Raw genomic sequence first — 19415 nt, 5'->3', positions numbered from 1 at the left:
ACCTGCCTTACCTTGGTGCCTCCAGCTCAGGGAGGTGGGAGCAGCTGTCCACCTGTGCTCAGGCTGAGGTAACACACCACTCGTGGCAATGTTTCAGCACACATTTATTGCTGCTCGTCGTTTCCCTGCAGTGGATCAGAACAAAGGTCCCTATTGCACATCAACAGATTTTATTTTTGGCTTCTTTTAAAAAAAAAGAAAAGAAAGAAAAAAAAAAGAAAACAATTTGCACGAGACTTGTTAAACCCCTTCCCCCAACTGACTGCTGAACACACATAACATTCTTGCACCTACGTGGTTATGGTCTGCCCAGGGGCCACGGTGATGCTTCCTGGTCATGGTGGAGCTTGTGTGTCACTACATTCCAGCTTAAGGAACTCCTTTGTGTTTTTACATTAGCATACAGTGTATGGGACAGCCTACACTCTAGGAAACATGCCTGGATGATCACTGAGGAGACAGTTTGTACTGCATGCAACAGATGCTTGTGGCTGGATCTACTCTACGTATCGAACTGTCCTTCAGAGGTTTGGTCCACAGGACTTGCTCAGCTGCTGCAGAGTTTTTCTGGCCAGCTGGTAACAATCCAAGCTGCACGGTGAGAATTTAAATGCAGGGCATTCTTACAACTACAGTTGCACAGGGTGAATCAGACCACCTGAACCTCAGAATGCAGGCAGGAAGCATGCCTTGGGATGGCGTGCTCTGTGCTTCTGTCAAACCCACGCTTGCCTTTTCTTCTGGTTTGTGAGAGGAAGCCCTTAGGTTGAGGAGCTCTGGTGTGCTATGGGAAGCCTCGCTGATACCTGCCAGGCTTTCAAGGTGTTTAGGGCCATGTATGCTCTTGCAGAGGCAGGAGACCTCTGCCTGGAAGGTGGCTGCTGTACTGCTTCCCCAGGGCTGATGCAGAGAATAAGATGGGCTGGGTGCTGCAGGAGGGTTGTGCTTTGCCTCAGCAGGCAAGGTGGGGCTGTGCTCTGAGCTGTCGGGATGCCCTGGGCTCTCCTGCTACCTCTCACTTATAGCACCGTATTTCACTGGGCAGCCTCTGTCCTGCATTCCCTGGCAGGGGCATTCTGAAGACCCTGTGAGCGTTGGCCAATTGAGACTGTGTCCATGGAGCAGCAGAGGAAGGGAGCTGTGCTGGGCTGGGTGTAGGTCAGGGGAAGCTGAGGAGGTTTCTCTGCTCCCCACAGCTGCAGGATGCTTTGATAGGAAGCAATGGGGGCTGGATGCCCTCAGTAAACCCAGGAGACAGGCACCCACTGCGGGGAGCTGCAGGCCTGCTCAAAGGCTTCCTCCAGCAGCTTGAGGCTTTCCTCCACTCCATTGTTGACTATTGAGAGGTCGAAGTAGTGTGCATATCTGCTCCGGATGCTCTCTGAATCCTTGCGGAGCTGCTGCAAAGCCTCTGACTGCAAGAAAAGAGCAAAAGTGTTCAGAAGGCTGAGGAGGAGGGTGATTTCATAGCCCATCCCAACAGGCTTGCTTTGTCCCATCCCCAGAACAGCTACCAAGTACCAGAATACAGAACACCCTCATCTCATCTAACGGGCCAGGAGAGCTGGCATGCGGCAACACAGGAGTTGAAGTGGATTTTTGCTGGACTTCGATGCAATGCTGGGTGCCTCAGGTTACATGCTAGTGAGATCAGGGCCGTTTGGTCTTGTATTCTAATTTAAAATACCTCGTGGCAGCTCCCTGGGATCCACCTTGCAGCAGGCTGCTCATTGCTACTGCATGGCAAGAGGCTGGGCTGAAGGTAGGATCCCTGCAGGACGATCCCTCTCCACCACAACAGCCCCAAAAGTAGGGAGTGTTCAGCATGGCCCAGCAAAGCTGCCTGCTCCTCATCTCATCTCCTGCACACCTCTGTAGCTAACAGGGTCACCCTGGGAGTTGGGTCCAGACCCAATTCCAGGCATCTCCCTCATTAAGTTTGGACTGCTTGCAGCTTCTGCACCTGGGGGGGGGGAGAAAGATGTGCTCACTGCAGTGCTGCTGGGTGCTGCTCAGTTGTCAGCAGAGTAGAGGAAGGAGAGCACTAAGCAGTTTGCCTGGGTCATGTGAGCTCTGCTAAGTCACATTTTGGCACTGCTGTGTCCCCTCCAGCAAGCAGTTACCTGAGCTGCAGCAGCTCGCTATATATAGTGTGTGCAGCAGAGCTGGCCCTGCCCACTGCGGCAGGATTCAGTGTTCTGGGGCTGCAGACAGCAGTTGTTGATGGGGCATGGAGTAAGGGAGAGGGCTGCCTCACTGCCTTTTCTACCTGGAACCTGCCTGCTCCATCTGGCTTTACTATACTTGACATATTGATGTGTCTCCAACTACTTTCATGATGCTACACACATATTCCCCATGCCAGCTGCTGCCTGTACTACAAGCTTTATGAAGCCCCCAGTTACTGGCTTGGGCCAGCCCAGCCTGAAGAGAATGCCTTGGCTGGCTGTGCATCCAGGAGGAACACGGCTCTGGGGCTTTGCCTGTCTCCCCTTTTCTCCCGGTGGAGGTGGCATAGCAGAGGCAGAACTGCTCTGTCTCTGGGAAACAGAAGTATGCAGCCAACAGCTTTGTGCTCAGCACTATGCAGCATTAGTACTGCTTCATCCTAATTTTGGAGGGGTGAGCATCTCAATGAGCTAAAGAATGAAACGCTCTGCTGTTTGTGTGTCCCATTTGCACAGCTGATGGCAGGGTACGTGTTCCTGCTCTGCAGTACTGCTGCAGCTACAGGCAGCCCTTGGTGCTGGGCTGTGCATCCAGCTGTATGTTTGGGACTAATTGTGCTCCTCTAGGGATGGTGCTTGCTGGGGATCTCCCTATGGGAGAGAGCCTAAGGTTGCAGGAATATCCAAGTCCTGTCTCTTAGGTTTGGACTGATAAAGTTACACTGCTCTCCTGGTCCACAGAAACCAATTTGAATAGGAAGAAGCTGATTCTCACTACCCTGGGCTGCTACAAGGCTTCTGTCCCCCGTGGGCTCCTTGCCACCCCCTGCCCCACGCTGGGGAGCTGCAGCCACCACTGTGCCAACCCACCTCCTCTGCCTTGTCTGTTGGGGCAATGAAGACTATGAATGGGGAGAGTTCTGCCGTGCGGACAATCTTCAAGGTCTGGAAGGAGAGCAGAATGCAGTTATCAGAACGTGGCAAGCTGGCAGGTGGCTGCCCCTACTTCCCCCAGCCAAGATTCACTGGTATCTGTGGTGCAACAGTGGGCTGAAAAGGTTGTGGACCCCTGAGCCTGGGGGCAGTAAGGCAATGTAAGGGCAATGGTACAGCCTGGGGAAGGGCAGGGGTGCAGGGACAGTCACAGCACACACAAGGGCTGCCTGCTCTGCAGCAGTCCCTGTTCTGCCCCACCACTTCCCTTGCTTCCTACCTGGGGTTCAATGTCTAAAATAGCGACTTTGTCCTGCTGATGGATCTTATGCACTGTTTCAAACTTGGTGCCAAACATGTTTCCCTGGTAGCTTCCAAACTCCAGGAACTCATTGGCTGAGATGTCCCGGGTCATCTCCTCAGTGGAAACAAAGTAGTAGTCCTTCCCATCCACCTCATTCTTCTTCTGGGGGCGTGTGGTGTCTGCAGAGGGAGAAAAATGCACAATGCCCTCAGCCAGGTGCTGACCTCCAGAAGGCCAGGGAGCCAACCTGGGGCCTTTATGAACCCTTTCTGAGCTTGGGGCTGGGGTAAGGAGGAGCACAGAAGACCTATGTACCTCAAAATGAGGCTTACCAATCCCATTGGAACTCCATCCTAAAAGGGACAAGTAGGCAATGTGGGCAGTGTGAGGAGAGCAGCAGGTGCTGCAGTGGGATGGGGATGGGGTGTCTGCAATGCAGGCAGTAGCAGCCCGGCCATCTCTGGGTAAGTTCTGCCCATGGGGCAGGAGGCAGGGAGACCCTGCAGGGCCTTGTCTGGTGCCCTGTGACATCAAGGTTTCATGGTGCTGGAAGAACATCTCCCCACCTCCCATCCCACCTGGTGGCTTGAGGAGGAGGTGAGGAAATGTGCTGGGGTAGTGCTGCATGCCCTCACCTGGTTGTGTTACTTACATGGTGGGGGGTACATGAACTTCTCAGGGTTGTTGCTGAGCAGAGCATTCTTGATGTGGCTGCGACCCACTCCGCTGGCCCCTACAGGGAAAGAGGGATGGACATGAGCTGGGCTGAGGAGTGCCTGAGAGAAGGTGCAAACCTCTGTGCTGTTCTCCAGCCCTGGAGAAGGGGTCTCCCTGCCCTAGGTGCTCTCACAGTGCCTGCAGGCTGGACTGCTTAGACCAGGAGCTCCATCAGCAGCTACACCCTCAGCATGGAAGTGCTGACTTTGGTGCAGCTGCACAGACCATAAAGACATTTAGGAGCCAGAAACTCTCCTGAAATAACTCCTCAGCACTGGAGTGCAGGTGCCAGACCACATGCACAATACCACGTGGCAGATATTTCCTTGCCTGGCAACCACTGCAGGTAGAAGAAATGCTCCCCAGTGCTTACCAGCTTTTGAAGGGCAGCACCACCCCAGCCCTGGTTCCCCACAGCCCCCACCACATGCAAGGACAGGAGCAGGACCCACCTATGAGCACCAGTGTCTTTCTCTTGAAGGCAGGCAGCCTCACCACCTCCTCATACGAAACTACATCCAGCTGGTCAAAAACTGCAGTGAAGGAGAAATAAGAGTAATTAGAGCTGTCTCAGCTACTGTTGAGACCGTACTCTTGAGGGCTGTACATGCTGGAGCAAAGTCAGATCCTTTGGCAAAATCTAGGGAGCAAACAAGATGGGCTGTGAGCATCTCCTGCTTGGCTGGCCTGGGAAAGAGCACCAGCCCCAGCAGCAACCAGTACACGGCACATGCGTGGTGCTGGGAGGCTGGAACAGCAGCCTCTAAAGAAGTTAGATGTTTTCTCACTCTATTTCTATTTAGGACAGTAGGACCCAGGAGCCGGGCGAGGAGGCAGTGGGAAGTTGCAGAGAGCTTGTTGCTGGGAAAGCTTTATTTATCTAGCTGATTTATGGCCTTGTTTGCCACCGGTCAGAGCTGCAGGTTGGGCTAGGAGCCAGCACGTCCTCAGGCCGCTGCCTTTGCTGGCCTGGAGCAGGACAAGCACTGCTTAGCACGGGGTTTAAACAAGCAGATGACAGGCACGTGCCCCCACAGTGACACTGCTGGCCGTGCAGGGCCACTGCCTGCCCCCCGTTTGGCAGCCTGCAGGGTTTGGGGGCCCAGCACCCTGCTTGCACTTACTTGAGCTGTGCTTGGCCAGGTATTTATCTTTGTATTTCTTTTTCTTCCCGAAAGGGCTGCAGCTCTGGGCTTCGCTCTGACTGGATTGGGTGACACTTGCCACACGCCTGCCAAGACAGAATAACACCACTGCGTTTGGGGGCCCTGGGGAGCAGCAGGATCATCCCTCAGACATGCAGTGGGGTGACTGCTGGGGCAAGCAAAGACTCATCCTGGAGCAAATGAGGTGAGGTGCGCCTCCTTTCCCAGCAGTGGCACTGGTACTACCCAATACGGTCACTGAGCCCCAAATCCAACTCTTCCAGCCAAACCCAGTGAACGCACCCTTATGTGGGGCTGTGATGGGTCACGGTGAGATGTGATGGGTCATGATGAGCCATGGTGAGACAGCTCAGATCTTGTCAGAACGCTCCCGATGCTTGCCATGCATGACACAGGACCTCCACGCACCAAAGCCACAAGATGGGGACGTGGCACATAGCCCCACAGCCACCTCGTGCCCAGACTGGGATTTCCTGTGAAGGGACTTACCATTCCTGCAGTTCAGGGGAAGGGATGAGTCCTGCTGACTCAGTACCGGAGCCTTCCACACGGCCCTGCCACCAGTTGCTGTCATCCTTGTTGATGATCTGAATCACGTCACCTGTCTGGAACTTCAGCCCTGCTTCCTTGCAGGGGATCAGGTTGTCTTTTTTGGGGTCATAATCAAACTGTGCCCTCATGAACATCTGAAAGAGAGAAAGGGATGGAGTCAGTATGGCTGTATCCAGCTCCTGGCCCCCGTACTGCATCTCCCAGCACCAGCTGAGCAATGGGAGCTGATGAAAGAACTCTTTGCAGGACTATGTGCTCCACAGTCAGTCAGTGCAGTGTCTATGTAGCCCCTTGGCAGCTCTGGGCTCTGTAGTGAGCAGCCAGGAGCAAGCATGGCAGCCCTGCATGGCATGGGGCCTTCTGCTAGCCCAGAGCAGTGTCACATCTATCCCTGCCTGAGACTGTCCTGGCTTTTCAGTATCACCTCTCCTTGGGAGGAAGGTACAGCACGCATCTGTACTCAGGTCCTCCCTGGGTAGGACAGACCATGCTGTCCTTGGGCCATATCAAAACAATTTCCCCACAGTATGTCCTTCCAGCAGTGCTGCTGTGACCTGCCAGACACACAGGACCAACACAACACGAACGTGGGTCTCTTTTGCTGCCAGAAAAGCAGAGCACGTGGATCACACTGTGCATTGAGACCTCTCAAGGAAAACAACAAAAATGGAATGTCCTTCCAGGATCCATCCATCCAGCCACCTGTTCAAGACTGACGCTTGTTTTGCAAGCACTCTCCAGTGCCAGGAAGATGGTCATCAACACAAACCCATGAGGAACACACAGCAAGCTCTGCCCTGGAGCCCTCTGCCTGGAGCCCTCTCCTTCAGCCCTGGTGCCCCAGGCTAGAAATAGCCAGGTCACTCCTCATTTGGGAAGACCCCATCAACAAGAGTTACCTACAGACATCACCTTGGGTCAGATCCCAGTGCAGACTATTTGCCAAACATCTGCCAGTCCCATTTCTGGGGCTGGAAGTTTAAATACCAAGCGGGATCCAGCATGAGGAGTGAGTGTTTATAGTTGAAAGCCTGCAGTTGGAGGTGACCCTAAGAGACCTGAGGACGCGGTGCTTCTTATTAGGATCCTCCCAAACCAAATTGCCCCAAGAGGTCTGTGGCTGGCCTCAAAGTGGCCAGCTACCAAGCTGCAGGGCCAGCTGGGGCTGGCTTGGGTGCTGCTTTTGCCCAGGGCAGCGTGGTGCTGGAATCTGCTCCATCCTACCTGTCACACTGTGAAATTAAGATAAGTGTGGGGACAGAGGAGGTGAAACAAAACCAGGAGTTACACTGCTCCCAGCAGAGGATTGCAACAAGCAGAGACCCAGGCAGCATGTGACTGTAGTTCTGGAGCCTGGATGCAATGAAAGGGAGTACAGCAGTTGTTGCTGGGCAAGAGTTTGTCCCCATGTCCTTCTCTGAACCCAGAGCAGCCACAGGTGAGCCAGCAGCCACGTTCTTTTACTCAGAGGTAACTTTTCCCCAGGTGCTGAGCTGGCCTGGCCAACAGGGAGGGCAGATAGGGCCAGCACTTAATACACAAACAAGTGCAAGGTTGGCTGAGCTGGAACAAGGACAGCAAAGGCTAAGAGGGAACGAAGGCAGTTTTTACTTGCTACCACAACCAGAGACTTCAGCTCCTCTGGGTAAGGAACTACTGTGGATGGAGGGAGGAGGGCACGGGCTCCCTGAGCATATCCATGCACCATCGACGTGCTGGGGGCACCCCCACCTCTCCAGTGACCTCCTCTCCCACTCCTGCCTGCCCTCAATGGAGGGGCCGTGCTGGGCTCTGCTCCTGCACCTGGAGCAGGTCAGTATACCTGACATCCTGGGCATCCCAGCCCTTCCTGTCAACCCGAGCACTTCAGCCAAATCAGAGCTCCAAAGACAAAACCAGCCGAGTGCACCCACCAGAACATGTCACCCCCTGCCGCAGTGTGTCACCCCTTCCTGGGCAGTGGCAGCAGCAGCTCTCTTCCTCTCCCCCACCACTTCCTTCCTCCCACTTGCTCACTGCTAACGGTTCCTACCGACATGCTGGCAGCAGCCAGAACTACATCACTCGGCCTGCAGCTGAGGCATTAAGCATCAGTGGCAGCATAGGCACTGTGCTGCACCTGGAGGCTCTGCCATCACCCTGCAGCAGGGAACGACAGAATCACAGAATCATAGGGGTTGGAAGGAACCTCCAGAGATCATCAAGTCCAACCCCCCAAAGAAAGCAGCTGCAAGGCCATCATGGCAGTGCTCACAGGGGACAGGAGGCTCTCGTGCTCCCCGATGCACACACACACAGCTGCTTTTGCATTCCCAAAGACTGCACACAGGTACTTCTGGCGCATGCTTCTACACACACATCTGGTTAACACATCTGCTCATCTGCACAGGCCAGGTCCCTTTCTCCTTCAGTAGCTCAGGGAAGGGAACAGGACAGCCAGACCAGCACCAATCCCCATGGTTTGCTCTGGTCCCACCCAACCCCACAGCCACGGGTCTGGAAACTGCACTTACCTGGAGAGCAGGGAGGCGGCTTTGCTGGTTGGGAATGACTTTTATTGAGACCATCCCCTGGGTTTCTTTCTAGTGAACAAAGGAAGGGGAGAAAGAAGAGTTGGAGGATGTAGACCTGAATGCAGCCCAACAGCAGCAGCCTGTGCACAGAGCAAGGCACTGTGCCAAGCGTCACCAGAATGAACCATCTCCAGCCCAGCAGCCCCAGCAAGGAGCTTGACAGGACAGGCCCATTTGAGCAGCAAGATGGAAATGTTTCCCTCAAGCTTTCCTTCTGTGCTGGACCCTTGCTCCTTCTTCACAAATCCTGCATGTTCTATGAGGATGAGCACATCTGGAGACAAGGTGGGGCCTCCAGGGTCAACTGTCCTTCTCAGGAGGGAAAGACAAGATGCTGTGTGGAGGGGCTGAGCACTTGGCCATAGTACAGCACCCCAGGATGGCAGCCCCAGCTCCTGCTACAAGCAGCGATGAGTTTGGCTCTGATGTATAGGTGGGAATTAATGCTCAGCCAACATGCATGTCTGCAGGTAAAGGAGTCATTCCTTGGGAACAGCCCTGCCAAACACAAATACCTACCAGCATCTTCTGCAGCTGGTCAACTGAGTGGTTGCTCACACTCTGCCCATTGATTTCTATGATCTCATCACCCACATGAAGGGAGCCTGCCAGCAATGGGAGAAACATGAAAATGAAGGACTGGACAAAAGCCACTCACTCCTGACACCCAGAGCAAGCTGTAACCCAAGCTGTAACCATGATGCTAGCTTGAGCAGCGCTTGTGGAGCTGCACACATCACCTACCACTGAGGCACAAGGGGAATTAATTCTGCACACACCACCCCACACACACACACTTCATCCACTCCAAAGGTCATCAGGTTATCTATACTGGTCAAATCACCTGTTCCACAGTTATTCAAACCCAACCCCAAGGTTCACCTGAAGCCAAACGACAGTCTCCTTTCAGGGCCCTTGAACACAAGACATTCTTGACTTTGTGTGTTTTCAGTTTATATATCAAGCCAGATTGCAGCTCAGATAGAATGCTATAAATCAGGCTCCAGCAGCATTACTGGAACGGCTCCTAGGTTATTTTGGCAGGGATAAGCTCAGACTTCCCATTTGGACCCAAAGCTGGAAAATGGGCCTCTTCAGATAAGCACAGAACATCTCATTCCATGCTCCTTTGGCAAGAACCAAAATCACAAAACGGCACCTATTAATTTCTTTTGGCCCTTTGGTTTGCAGAGCCAATCCACAGTGAGCCTGTCCCATCTGTGCACTTTAGGAACGGGAAGAGTTTCCCCCACAGTCTCTGGGGCATGATCCTTCTCCAGTTACAGTCACCCCATCACGGGATGGGGACAGATGGGTCTCAGGTTCCTTTCTGGGAGAGCCCTGCCCCCAACCCTTCATTTCTCTCTAAAGCCTCCAGCGCATTAACATGCCAGCCATGCAGAGAGATGAGTCCCAAGTTCCTGACGTATTCCTGGTGGAGGAAAGGACACAGACGCCCATGTCACAGGGAAAAGCTGGCTTGTTACCTTGTCTGTGTATCATGCCCCCGTGGAAGATCCTGGCCACCATACAGCTCTGCTTATCATTGAGCTTCAGCGTGATTCCCTGGAAGACAGGAAAATCCATGACTGCTCCTCTTGGCACAGGGCATCACCCACTGACGAGGGCTCACTCCAGATCCCAGGCAGCATCCAGCACCCTCTTCCCATGGCCGATTCTCCAGCGATCTCCTGCCTCCCCCAAGGCCAACCCATTGGTGCAGCTCCACCTGCCCTCCGCCCCCCTCGGTGCCACCAGCCCTGGGGATCTTGCCAGCTCTCACCATGGGCTCCTCTGTCACCTTCTCAAACTGAACCAGGCGGATCTTCCGCACCTCACGGCCGTTGCTGTGGGAAGGGCTGCCCAGGGTGGCAGAGCCATTGGTGTAAATGTCCTCAGTCATAGCATTCGGGGCCTGAGTGATGGCCTGTCAGGGCAAAACAGAGAGTGGGGTTTAGGAACTCCACCTGTGTGGGGCTGAGCCACTTGGCAATGTTAGCATTCCGGGCACAGCAGGGAGAATAGAGACCCATGTGCTGGAGGAGAGGACAGCGAGAGCAAGGACAGACAGAGAGCACAAAAGCTTCACCCTTGAAGATGTGTATGTGGGCTTGATCAGTAGTTCTCCAGCTTGGGAAATACAGGAGGCAAGAAAAGTCTGGGAAAGCTACAGGTACCAGAAGTCAGGAGTCCACAGCCGGTCATCTTCTGCAGCAGCAGGTCCCAAATACTGCTGTGTGTCGCAGCAGCACTCAGCCCAACTCCAGCTCATTGCAGAGCACACAGCCCAGGACAGCTTCAGAGCCAACAGAGCAGTAAGGGACTCATCCCCAAGGAACAGCGACAGCGCTGGGATCAGGCTCTGTTCTCACTCGGTTTGCAAACTCTGCTTTTCCTCATCTAAGTTCAATGTGCAACCAGCACGGTGCTGAGCCACGTCCCCACGGGCCAGGGGTGACAGGGCCTGTGGCTGTACCAGGACAGGCAATGGCAGAAAGGCACAAGCAAAGAGGGAGCTGCGTGTGCTGTGCAGCACCAGTGAGGATGTGTGATATACCTTCATACTTCTAAGCTACTTCTGACAGAGCCCAACAGCCTCCTCCCCAGGGCAAAAAGGCAACATTGCACACTATCTCTGGCTGCCTATGGCTTAACCATGGAGGAGGAGGAGGCTGAATCATGGCCCAGAGGAGTGCCAGTGGCTCACAGGGCAAAAGAGCTCACATCTTGCCAGCTCCAGTGAGGTGAGCTGCTAGCAGGCAGCATCCAGTAGTGCTGGTGCCCTCAGCTCTCTGCTCTTGGAGAGTGGGTGTGAGGAAGAGGAGGAGGAAGTGAACAAACTCCTCCAGCCCTGCTTGAGGCCAAAGTGCCTCTGAGGTGATCTGAGTCAGCACAAATCACACTTATCTCCTTCGTGCCTTGGAAAAGCATTACACCACACAGTCCCCAGACTCAAACCCTGGGCTCAGCAAAGCCTGCTGACCCAAGACATGGCAGAGTCTGCTCCACAGCTGGGAGTTCCCGTCCCTGCTGAGCCTCCTGGCCCTGACCTTTGCATTTTGCTGAGAGCTGGAGAAAATACCCAGCCCTCAACGCTGACACAGCACCAATGTCACCCTGGTTGCCCTGGAGAGCAAGCCTTGTCACCACAGACAGCCCCTGGTCACTCCATGGCACCTCTGTCCCAGAAGGGACCTCCAGGGACCCTGGGCACAGCCCATTCATCCCCAAAGTGACCACACTAAGTGGCTGCTGAGAAAGGAAGGGGAAATGCCCAGCTCACAGGTGGGGTCAGGGTGGCACGTGACAGTCCCAGCACTGAGCAGAGGGCTACAGGAGGTGGGAGATGCACGGCTCACACTCAGTGCACACAACCTGTCTGCCCACGTTGCCTCCCATGAACCCTCCCGGCAGCCGTCACACTCCTGGCCAGCTCAGCCCGTGACCTCTGGAGGCTTTGCAGCCGTGCTGGATACAGGCCAACCCCTGCTACTTAGTCACTGCTCCACGGGAAGCATCTGTGCACGCTGCCAGGAGCCAACACCGCCGGCACCACGCAGCCCTGGGCTCAGCCAGGGCACGGAGGTGCAGGGAGGCACAGCCACTGGCTCCGCAGCCACGCAGGCACAGCCCACCATTTTCCTCTTCTGCAAGAGGCACAAGGGTGACGGGAGGACAGCAGCCCTTGAGGCCACGTGTGCCAGCAGGGAATGCGGTGAGAGGGAAGCAATCCTTGGTGAGAATCCTGGGCAGGGTCAGTGTCACCATCTGGGGTTGTTCCTGCCGCTGGGCTGGGCTACACACCACTGGGGGAATCATAGAATGACTTGGGTCAGAAGGTTGGAAATCAAACATTAACTCTCATTTACAGGAGAGCGAAGCAGCACTTTGGGGAAGCAGCACTCTGGAGCAAAGGGCACACTTGGAGGCTTGGCTCTGGGCTCTCCTTGCTGTCCTCACCAGGGGATTTCAGTATCAGGTGGTCTCAGAAGGGCACGTGGAGAGCACATGGAGAAAGGTCAGGTGCTGCTGGCTTTGCTGGTTGGGCCCTCAAAGCACAACAGCAGAGAGATGAAAAAGGGCAGAACAGTCCCAGCTATGGCAAGCAGCAAAATGCCAGCTCTCAGCACCATCACCCTTCATCTGGACATAATCACTGTGGGTGTGGAGGGGAGGCCAGGACACGAGCCTTGGGCACATCCCTGCCCTGGGGTGGCTCTGCCTGGATCTGCTCTGCTTGGTGCTGGCCCAGCAGCCTCTCCTCCTGCCTGAGAGCATTACCACTGCACAACAAATGCATGCACTGAGGTGCCTAAAAAGCACAGCAACAAACAAAAGCAAACCAGCAAATACAAAACGGGGGGAGAGGTGGGCATGTGGATATTTAGTAGTAATTCATTCTGGTCTGAGGCTGCTGCCCACTCAGGTCAGCCTGGAGCAGACCTCATTCAAGACCTCTTCCAGTAAAATGGTCCATTTTAAGAAGAAAAAAAAAAACCCACCCACTTAAATCAAACAAAATTACGCTGCTGAAACTGGGAAAAGACACAGCTATGTCAACAGGTCACAGGGGATGGGAAACAAAGGAGCAGGAAGAACACAAGCGGCTGTGGAGGGCAGAAGATGCTGCCCTCACTGCAGCTCACTGAGTGCTGTGATAGAGAAGGGCCACATTCCCAAGCAGCCCCATCAGTTTTGCTGAGGCACTGCTTTCCCAGCAGGGAAGGCCAACGCAGCCCTCCAGACGTGTTAGTGAAACCTGCCACCTCCGAGGGACAGCCAGTAAAATGGATGGGGCTTTGAGGAGCAGCAGCACTCCATTCCCTGCCTTCCAAGTGGCATTTTCCCTGCAGCCACACAGCCTGGAACAGCACAAACCGCATTCACGATTAAAGAGCCAAAGCCAGTCCTACACCCCCATCATTTATTTTGGTCAAACCCAGGAGGAGTTTTGCTCAGCTCCCAACCACTATTTTCACCCACAGTCATTTCAGAAGAGGGACCACAGCTGGAAATGGCACTGGTTTGATGCCATGTGATGCTGCCATGGGGTCACACGCTGTCCCCCTCCACACCCCCAGCTCTGAGAAAGACCCTCCTCCCAAACAACAGACCCGCTGCCCATTTTACAGCTGGAGAACTGTATCACAGCAGATTAGGTGGCATGCCCAAGGTCACCCTGCAAGCCAGCAGCACCACTGGGAGCAAAACCCACATCTCCCTGGCAAATCTTTATTTGCCATTAATAGATAAAGAAAAGCCAGGCAGGCACATGGAGGGGCTGAAGGGAAGAGGGCTGCAGCCTCCTGCACTTTTGCTTGCTTTCAAGCCACGACTGCCTCCACTCACATGGGTTTGGGATCCCTGCTGCATCAGGAGCAGCAGGAATTGGAACCTCTCTGTGATTTGAGCTGGGAGGCAGCCAGCCTGACCCAGAGCCCTGAGAACCGCTGCCACGTCCCTGCCACCCTGCATGCTGCAGGAATGAGCACACAACCAGATACACAACCCAGCTGGGCACAAGCCCTATGGAGCACCTCCTAACAGCTCCCAGCTGGTCACCTTCCTCTTTATCCCTGCTGGAACAAATGCATCGTGGCAGTGGGCAGCTGCAGGCCAGCTCCTATGTTCTCCGTGCTGCACTGCGTGGGGGATTGATTTATCCCTGCTCCAGGGATGGATGGAGAGCCCCTCTCAGCAGCACTTGCTCCAAATGCATCTTCTACTTATTTTTTGCAGCGCTCTGCCAGCGCTGAGCCATAAAAAGCACACAAACAAACCACCAGCACGGGCCAGACCAGACAAACCTCCTTTGGAAGCCCTGGATGGGCCAAAAGCAGCTTGGTGGAAATCTCCCGTCTGCTTTCCGGGGCAGCACAGAAACCCCGTCCCTATGCGGACAGCACGGCTCAGCCACGGGCTGCCGCTCTGCTCTTCTCCCTTCATCCCAAATGACAGCAGCAAGGAACGACCCCGCGCTGTTTGCGCTGCAGCCCCGGATCCCCTCCCGCTCCCGTTTCCAGCTCAGACCAGCCGCAACTTCGCAGCAAAACAAGCACACAGGACGCTGCGCTCCCTCCCCGCCCCCAGCCCCGCTAAGCCGGCTCCCGGACAAGGCCGGGGGTCTCGGGGCTCCGGCGGGGTCCGCGGGCGCTCGGTGCTCACCTCGGGCTTGGCCCGGTTCTGCAGCAGGTGCTCCAGGTAGAGGTCGGACAGCGCCGTCCTCATGCTGCCGCTTCCCCCTCCGCCGCCGCGGCTCGATTTGAGCGTCATCCCCCCGGCCCGGCGCGCCGCCAGCAGCCGCAGCCGGTTCCGTTGGCTCCAGCAGAGCGGCCCGGCCCCGCCGTACCAAGCCGGCTCCAGCAGCGCCGCGTTTGCCGCACGCTCCGCCCGGCGCGGGGCGGGACGAGGACGGGCTGGCGGCGCAGCGCCGGGCGGAGCCTCGGGGCTGGGCGTTGAGGAGCCCCTATCGGCGCTGGGGCGGCGTGCGTGGGGGCTCGGGGGGCGCGAGGGCCGTGGGTTGTGCCTCAAATGATTCGTCATCCAAGCAGGAGGTGACCCGACAGCCGCAGTCCGTACAGTGCTGTTCCTCTGTGGCTGTTCTGCCTTTGCCTCTCGTGCTGCTCAGTTATTACACTTTCCCCCGGCTCCCCTGAACGCATACTTAAAATGTGGTTTGTGTGCCAAGAAGGGCAGTGGGTTCCTGGGGTGCATTAAAAGGAGCGCGGCCAGCAGGTGAAGGGAGGTGATCCTCCCCCTCTGCTCTGCCCTGGTCGGGTCTCAGCTGCAGTACTGCATCCAGTTCTGGGTTCCCAGGTACAAAAAAGACGGGGATGTCCTGGAGAGAGTCCAGCAGAAGGCCACAAAGGTGATACAGGGCCTGGAGCATCTCCCCCATGAGGAAAGGCTGAGGGAACTGGCTCTGTTCAGCCTTGAGAACAGAAGACTGAGAGGGGATCTTATTAATGTTTATAAATATCTTAAGTGTGGGAGTCAAAGAGACATGGCCAACCTCTTGTCAGCAGTCCGTGGGGACAGGACAAGGGGAAATGGCCGTAAACCTGAGCATAGGAAGATATGCACCAATATGCAAAGGAATTTCTTCATGGTAAAGGTGACGGAGCACTGGAACAGGCTGCTCAGGGAGGTTGTGGATTCTCCTTCCCTGGAGATATTCAAGACCCAGCTGGATGCCTACCTGTGCAGCCTGCTGTAGGAAGCTTGCTTTGCAGTGGGTTGGATTCGATGATCTCTAGAGATCCCCTCCAGCCCCTACAATTCTGTGATTCTGTGATAAAATTATGACCCCCTAACAAAGCATCACACGGCCATCCTAGCTGCACCACCAACCTCCCTACCACCCCTCACCATAACCTAGAAACTTTGGATTAAACTGCTGCCCAAACCAAAGGCCTTCAGAGCCTTAAATAAGAGTTAAACTCCCAGTTTCTGACACATGCTAAGGCCAACAGGACATTAACCTGGATCTTCTGAATTCAAACCGTCTGGATGTGGTGCTCAGGGATGTTATTTAGCAGTGGGTTGTTAGAGTTAGCGTAGTATGATTGGGTTGAGTTTGGAACTGATGATCTTTAAGGTCTTTTCCAAGCAATTCTATGATTCTATGCTTTGCTCTCTCCAACTCCCTGAGATGAGGTTGTAGTGAGGTGAGGGTTGGCCTCTTCTCCCAGTTAACAGTGATAGGATGAGAGGTGATGGCCTCAAGATGCACCAGGCGAGGTTCAGGTCGGATATTAGGGAAAGCTTCTCTGAAAGAGCGGTGCTGCATTGGCTCAGCTGCCCAGGGAGCCGTGGGGTCATCATCTTAGGAGGTGCTCCAGAACAGTGGGCATGTGGCACTCAGGGTCATGGTTATGAGCATGGTGAGATGGGTTGGGGTTGGACTCGGGGATCTGAGAGGTCTTTTCCAACCTTAATGATTCTATGAACCCCAGTGAACCTCTTGTGTTCTGGCTATAAGTCAGAGAGCAGAGCCTCAGGCGAAGTCTGAACTTTATGTGGGAGTGGGAAATTCAGTCTGGGAGAATCTTTAAAATCATCTGAAAGGAAGAGAAAGGTGGTTCTGCTCCTGGCCCTTCCGCACCGCTTTGGGGTTCCTGGAGTTTTGGAGGCTCCTTTGAGCTTCTTTTGGAGGCTTTGATGAGCTGTGCTCCATCAAAGCACCAGAATTTCTTTCAGTGTAGCCACGCTGCTTCTCCAGGTCACCTCACTCCATACTTACCCTAAAAAACAACGAGGAGCCCAAGGAGCACCTCCTCCCTGCTGCCTTGTGCTGGGACAGGCATTGCAGAGCTGCAACCCAGCAAACACAGCTCTTGAGAACAGGAGCACCGGGGGGTGTGCAATGCACACACATACGTGAGGCAGCAGAGGAGGAGCAGGATCAGCACGGTGATGGGGAAGATGTACAGGACGGCAATGGGGAAGTTCTCAGCAAAGTGAGACCACACGTCACCCAGGTAATCCTCCAGCCAGGACCGACGGACGCCTGAGAAGAGACGTATCTTTGTGAGGCAGAGAGCAGAGAAACAGAGCAATATCAGTGCATTTTCCCTGGATCTGAGCGTATTTTGAAGCAGGGTCAGGGCCTTCTTCCCCCGTGTTGCTGTGCAGAGGTGTTGCACAAAGCACTGCAGTGTACTTACGCTGCATCTCCTGGCTGGAGCTTTCCCCCTCGTGTGCGTGAAGAGGGGCCTTCCGTGTGTCATCCAAGTATCTCCCCTGGTGGCCTGCCAGCCTCATCTTCTGCATCACCCCACCCAGCTGGGAGGTGATCCTGTGCTTGGAGACGTGTTGGCAGAACAAGGCGGTCAGCACGGCGATCAGGAACAAGACAGCTCGCAGGACCATGGCCTCACACAGCTGAGCAGTGACTTTCCGTTGGGCCCTGGGTCTTGGTCTTTGTCTGCAGGGCTGCCTGGGAGGACGCCTGTAAAATCAGAGCACTGTGAGAAAAAAACTAGGTTGAGGGCCTTGAGAAGTGCCCTGATAGCATGCAGCACCCGCAGATGTGCTCAGGAGGTTGGAGGGCTCTGCTGAGACTGCCCTCTCCCAAGCCCTGCTCAGCTGGCCTGGAGGCAGCTGCAGAGCACATGGGACAAGGCAGAGCACTTTGCACTGCTCCAGTCCTTCCTCTGCACAAAAACATCTGTGGGTTGGGGAAAGCTACAGTGCAGCTGAGAGCTGCGTCGTGCCAGGAGGAAATGGCATCTGGTTTCCATTCCTCACAAGATAAATGTCAAGAGACACTTCCAGTAATGCATGCCAGAGCTTGGCAGACTCTGACACAGCTCCCTGCAGCCCCATCCCAGCTCTCTCACTGTGTGCTGGGCGGCTGGAGAACATCCTGAGGGCTGCCCAGCAAAAGCTGCTGGATTGCCCACAGAGGCTTCAGCTGTTTTCTCTTTGAAAAGTGATCCGGAGAAGGCCCTGTTCTGGGCAGCATTTCTTCTCATCTAATCCTACGTCACCAGACATCTGTGCAGAGCTGCTTGTTTCTGGAGGCAGGAGCTGAGCATGCAATGGAGGGGCCAGGGACCATGTTCCCATCACAGAGAGCAGCCAGTCCTGCTGCTATAGGACTGCATCTGAGCCTGCTTTTGGGAGGGCATTTAAGCTTCAGCTGGTCAGGTCCAGCCTGGCCTACTGAGATAGCCGTGGTTAGATCTGTGCTTCCTTGAGAAGGGCCTGATGCAGCAGGTTCTGCCCTGCTGTGCTGAAGGAAAGACCTTTCACCAGGTCCCCTGGTGGGAGTGCTCCCTGTTGAGGAGCTTATGGTCCCAGCTCCTCCCTTCAGGCTCGCTCACACCAGGCAGTGTCTGCTGCCATATGTGCTTGATTACTGTCAGAATGCAATTAAGCCAAAGGGTAATTACACCTCATGTCTGGGGCTGTAATGTAATCACTAGCCAGGGCCACAGCAAAGGCTCCTTGTACAGCAATGCACGAGGAGGATGCGTGGGGTTTCCAGCACCGCTTCCATCAAAACATCAGCTTCTGATCTCCACTGGTTTAGGGCAGCCGGACCCCTTCCCTCCCCCAGCACTCACAGCACAGGGGAAGGACGGGCACAGCCTCTGGCACACTGATAGCAACGCTGCCACTGCAGAGAGGTAGGCACCCCAAAAGCCACGGCCACCACCTACCTGCCCCACAATGCTCTGGACCTTTCTGAGGTAGCATCGTTCCAGAAGGTTCACACCAACAGAAAACTCACAGAGTCCCTGAGCACTGCTGGGATGGGAGATGTAATAAGGAGGGGGAGAAATATCCACAGGGCTGTGAGCATGGGAAGGGGGCTGAAGCCCACAGAGCCCTATGGAGAGGAGCGCTGCCGCTGTGTACCTGCCCCGTGGTGCTGCGAGGAGCTGAGTCCTACTGGGGTTTGGGCAGGCTTTGTGGGCATCTCCTCCTGAAATAAAGCTGCAGAAAGGACAAGAAGCAGGCAAAGGTCCTTCTGGGGCCTCTAGGAATGGATTCAGTGCTGTGCAGAGAGCAGTGCTGTCAGCTTCACTGCTTACAAGTGTGGGAAGAGAGGTGTGAGACCAGTTTTCCAGCCGGCACCATCTAGCCAGGACCTTCCTGTGTTCCCCTGGAGGCAGCTGCAGAGCACATGGGACAAGGCAGAGCACTTTGCACTGCTCCAGTCCTTCCTCTGCACAAAAACATCTGTGGGTTGGGGAAAGCTGCAGTGCAGCTGAGAGCTGCGTCGCGCCAGGAGGAAATGGCATCTGGTTTCCATTCCTCACAAGATAAATGTCAAGAGACACTTCCAGTAATGCATGCCAGAGCATGTACTGGCATGGGCAATGTCCAACCAAAGCCACCAATGCACCAACAGAGCTCTTCCAGTCAGAAACAAGGAGAACAGTGCTGCAGCCAGCCCTAAAAAGCCCCAGGGTGGTATCCAGCCATGTCAGCACAGCATAGGAAGGAGATTAAGGGAACTGAGGGCCAAAGCCCAGTGCTGAGTTGAGTTGTG

At 55.0% G+C, this 19415-nt stretch overlaps 1 protein-coding gene and 1 long non-coding RNA gene across 2 annotated transcripts; both read right to left on the bottom strand.

Annotated features, from left to right (window-relative positions):
- Positions 1-87: 87 nt before the first annotated feature.
- MPP1 (MAGUK p55 scaffold protein 1) lies at positions 88-14804 on the bottom strand. The gene is made up of 12 exons (XM_052673169.1): positions 14579-14804; positions 10197-10340; positions 9901-9979; positions 8933-9018; positions 8354-8422; positions 5778-5974; positions 5247-5353; positions 4575-4655; positions 4058-4138; positions 3382-3584; positions 3039-3113; positions 88-1415 (listed from the first exon to the last, which is right to left on the bottom strand). The coding sequence occupies exons 1-12, from the start codon at positions 14684-14686 to the stop codon at positions 1239-1241; spliced, it is 1407 nt and encodes a 468-aa protein (XP_052529129.1). The 5' UTR covers positions 14687-14804; the 3' UTR covers positions 88-1238.
- A 1374-nt stretch (positions 14805-16178) lies between these two features.
- On the bottom strand, positions 16179-19023 carry LOC128075969 (uncharacterized). The gene is made up of 3 exons (XR_008204178.1): positions 18580-19023; positions 17080-17363; positions 16179-16922 (listed from the first exon to the last, which is right to left on the bottom strand). It is a non-coding gene; the product is annotated as an uncharacterized LOC128075969 (long non-coding RNA).
- Between the last annotated feature and the right edge of the window lie 392 nt (positions 19024-19415).

The sequence above is a fragment of the Tympanuchus pallidicinctus genome, unplaced genomic scaffold (assembly GCF_026119805.1).
Source record: "Tympanuchus pallidicinctus isolate F22 unplaced genomic scaffold, pur_lepc_1.0 scaffold13, whole genome shotgun sequence".
Classification (NCBI taxonomy): Eukaryota; Metazoa; Chordata; class Aves; order Galliformes; family Phasianidae; genus Tympanuchus; species Tympanuchus pallidicinctus.
The sequence above is the reverse complement of the archived record's forward strand: the minus strand, read 5'-3'. Positions and strand labels throughout refer to the sequence as shown.

Coding starts and splice junctions, on each gene's coding strand:
- MPP1 (XM_052673169.1), bottom strand. CDS start 14,686: ATGACGCTCAAATCGAGCCGCGGCGGCGGAGGGGGAAGCGGCAGCATG. Junction 4,656..5,246: donor CCTGGCCAAGCACAGCTCAA/GTAAGTGCAAGC, acceptor CCTTCACTGCAG/TTTTTGACCAGCTGGATGTA. Junction 4,139..4,574: donor AAAGACACTGGTGCTCATAG/GTGGGTCCTGCT, acceptor CTTTCCCTGTAG/GGGCCAGCGGAGTGGGTCGC.